General features: G+C 39.5%; 1 protein-coding gene across 1 annotated transcript; it reads right to left on the bottom strand.

Annotated features, from left to right (window-relative positions):
• Positions 1 to 808: 808 nt before the first annotated feature.
• On the bottom strand, positions 809 to 1,633 carry LOC138354350 (golgin subfamily A member 6-like protein 7). Its single transcript, XM_069308512.1, has one exon. It carries the CDS (start codon positions 1,631 to 1,633, stop codon positions 809 to 811), a length of 825 nt encoding a protein of 274 aa, XP_069164613.1.
• Between the last annotated feature and the right edge of the window lie 532 nt (positions 1,634 to 2,165).

The raw sequence follows: 2,165 nt of genomic DNA, 5'->3' as shown, positions 1-2,165 counted from the left end.
CTCGGACCTCGTGTGAGCACAAGTCGAACTCTTAAGGGCCACATGCGTGGAACTCTTGAACTCTTAAGAGCAATTGGTCATTGCTCTTAAATACTTTCATGTTTTTTTAAATCGCATAGATGATTCTTTTGTTTAGATCTGTTGTTTGGTATTTGTAAAGTGGTTTAGCATTCAGGTGTGTGGCGCGTGGTAACACAGTTATGGGAATTGATTAAAGAATTATTGGATTGAGTGTATTTTAAAAGGGACTGTGTATTTATTCATACAACCATTGTACTGTATGTTTATTGAATCATACAACAAACCATTTTGATATATAAATGTTGATATATAACTATCAACATCCACATAAACACATTATATATTGTTGAAACACATAATTATCTAAACATCATCCGTGAGCCTATAGTGTAGATGTGATTGTCGTGTCAGCCCTTATAGTGTTTAATATATTTTATAATATATCGCTTAATATGACAATTGTGTATATTTTAACACACACATACACATACACACACGCGCGCGCGTGTCCGCCACCAGCTGCTGCTGGTATAAAGTCAGCAGTAGAGGCGGGAAACAGTCAGTGTGTGACGCGCGGTGGTGGGTGCCACGTCGTCCCTCCTCTCTCCTGGTCTCCATGGCTGGGTATAGCGGACCGCTGACCGCCGTCGTCTCCTCCTGCTGTGCATTTAATACTATTATTCCCCGCGCTGTCTGCTGGGTTATAGCGCTCTGCTGTGCACTTGCTCTCTACTGGTGCACAGTTTAGTTTGCAACATTTTGTTTTATTTGTTTGCCACGACTTTGGTTACCCTCGCGGAGCCTGATTGTGAATGTGATTGTTCTGTGACTTCATGTGATTGTTCTGTGACTTCATGAGATTGTTCTGTGACTTCATGTGATTGTTCTGTGACTTCATGAGATTGTTCTGTGACTTCATGTGATTGTTCTGTGACTTCATGAGATTGTTCTGTGACTTCATGTGATTGTTCTGTGACTTCATGAGATTGTTCTGTGACTTCATGTGATTGTTCTGTGACTTCATGAGATTGTTCTGTGACTTCATGTGATTGTTCTGTGACTTCATGAGATTGTTCTGTGACTTCATGAGATTGTTCTGTGACTTCATGTGATTGTTCTGTGACTTCATGAGATTGTTCTGTGACTTCATGTGATTGTTCTGTGACTTCATGAGATTGTTCTGTGACTTCATGTGATTGTTCTGTGACTTCATGAGATTGTTCTGTGACTTCATGTGATTGTTCTGTGACTTCATGTGATTGTTCTGTGACTTCATGTGATTGTTCTGTGACTTCATGAGATTGTTCTGTGACTTCATGTGATTGTTCTGTGACTTCATGTGATTGTTCTGTGACTTCATGTGATTGTTCTGTGACTTCATGTGATTGTTCTGTGACTTCATGAGATTGTTCTGTGACTTCATGTGATTGTTCTGTGACTTCATGTGATTGTTCTGTGACTTCATGTGATTGTTCTGTGACTTCATGTGATTGTTCTGTGACTTCATGAGATTGTTCTGTGACTTCATGAGATTGTTCTGTGACTTCATGTGATTGTTCTGTGACTTCATGTGATTGTTCTGTGACTTCATGTGATTGTTCTGTGACTTCATGTGGTTGTTCCGTGTGATGTCATATGATTGTTCACAATAATGTGTTCATTGTTCACTGAATATATATACGGGAATATGTTCAGTGTTCTCTGTGGTAATACACACGAGTATGTTCAGTGTTCACTGTGTTATACACAAAAGTATGTTCACTGTTATACAAGAGTATGTTCACTGATTATTCACGAGTGTGTTCACAGTTGTTATATACACACAATTATCATCACGGTGTATTTGTACAAGTGAGAAATACAAGTCTTCGGTATTGGATTAAGCTGCTTGTTGATAGTGGCAAGATGCACAGCTCCCACGCTGAGAGACTTCAATATAATGTAGAGAGTAAACTTTGATATATTAAAAACGAGAGAATAATTGTTATTCAAGATTAAAGGAACCACTTGATGGGTTTATGGAGAATATGAGGCCTACAGTAGATCTACAGTTGGCCTACAGTAGGTCTACAGTAGGCCTACAGTAGGTCTACAGTAGGCCTACAGTAGGACTACAGTAGGTCTACAGACGACCGCCTGCGACG

This window comes from Procambarus clarkii, chromosome 62, assembly GCF_040958095.1.
Source record: "Procambarus clarkii isolate CNS0578487 chromosome 62, FALCON_Pclarkii_2.0, whole genome shotgun sequence".
Taxonomy (NCBI): Eukaryota; Metazoa; Arthropoda; class Malacostraca; order Decapoda; family Cambaridae; genus Procambarus; species Procambarus clarkii.
Note: the sequence above shows the minus strand (reverse complement) of the source record. Positions and strands in the feature narration are given on the sequence as shown.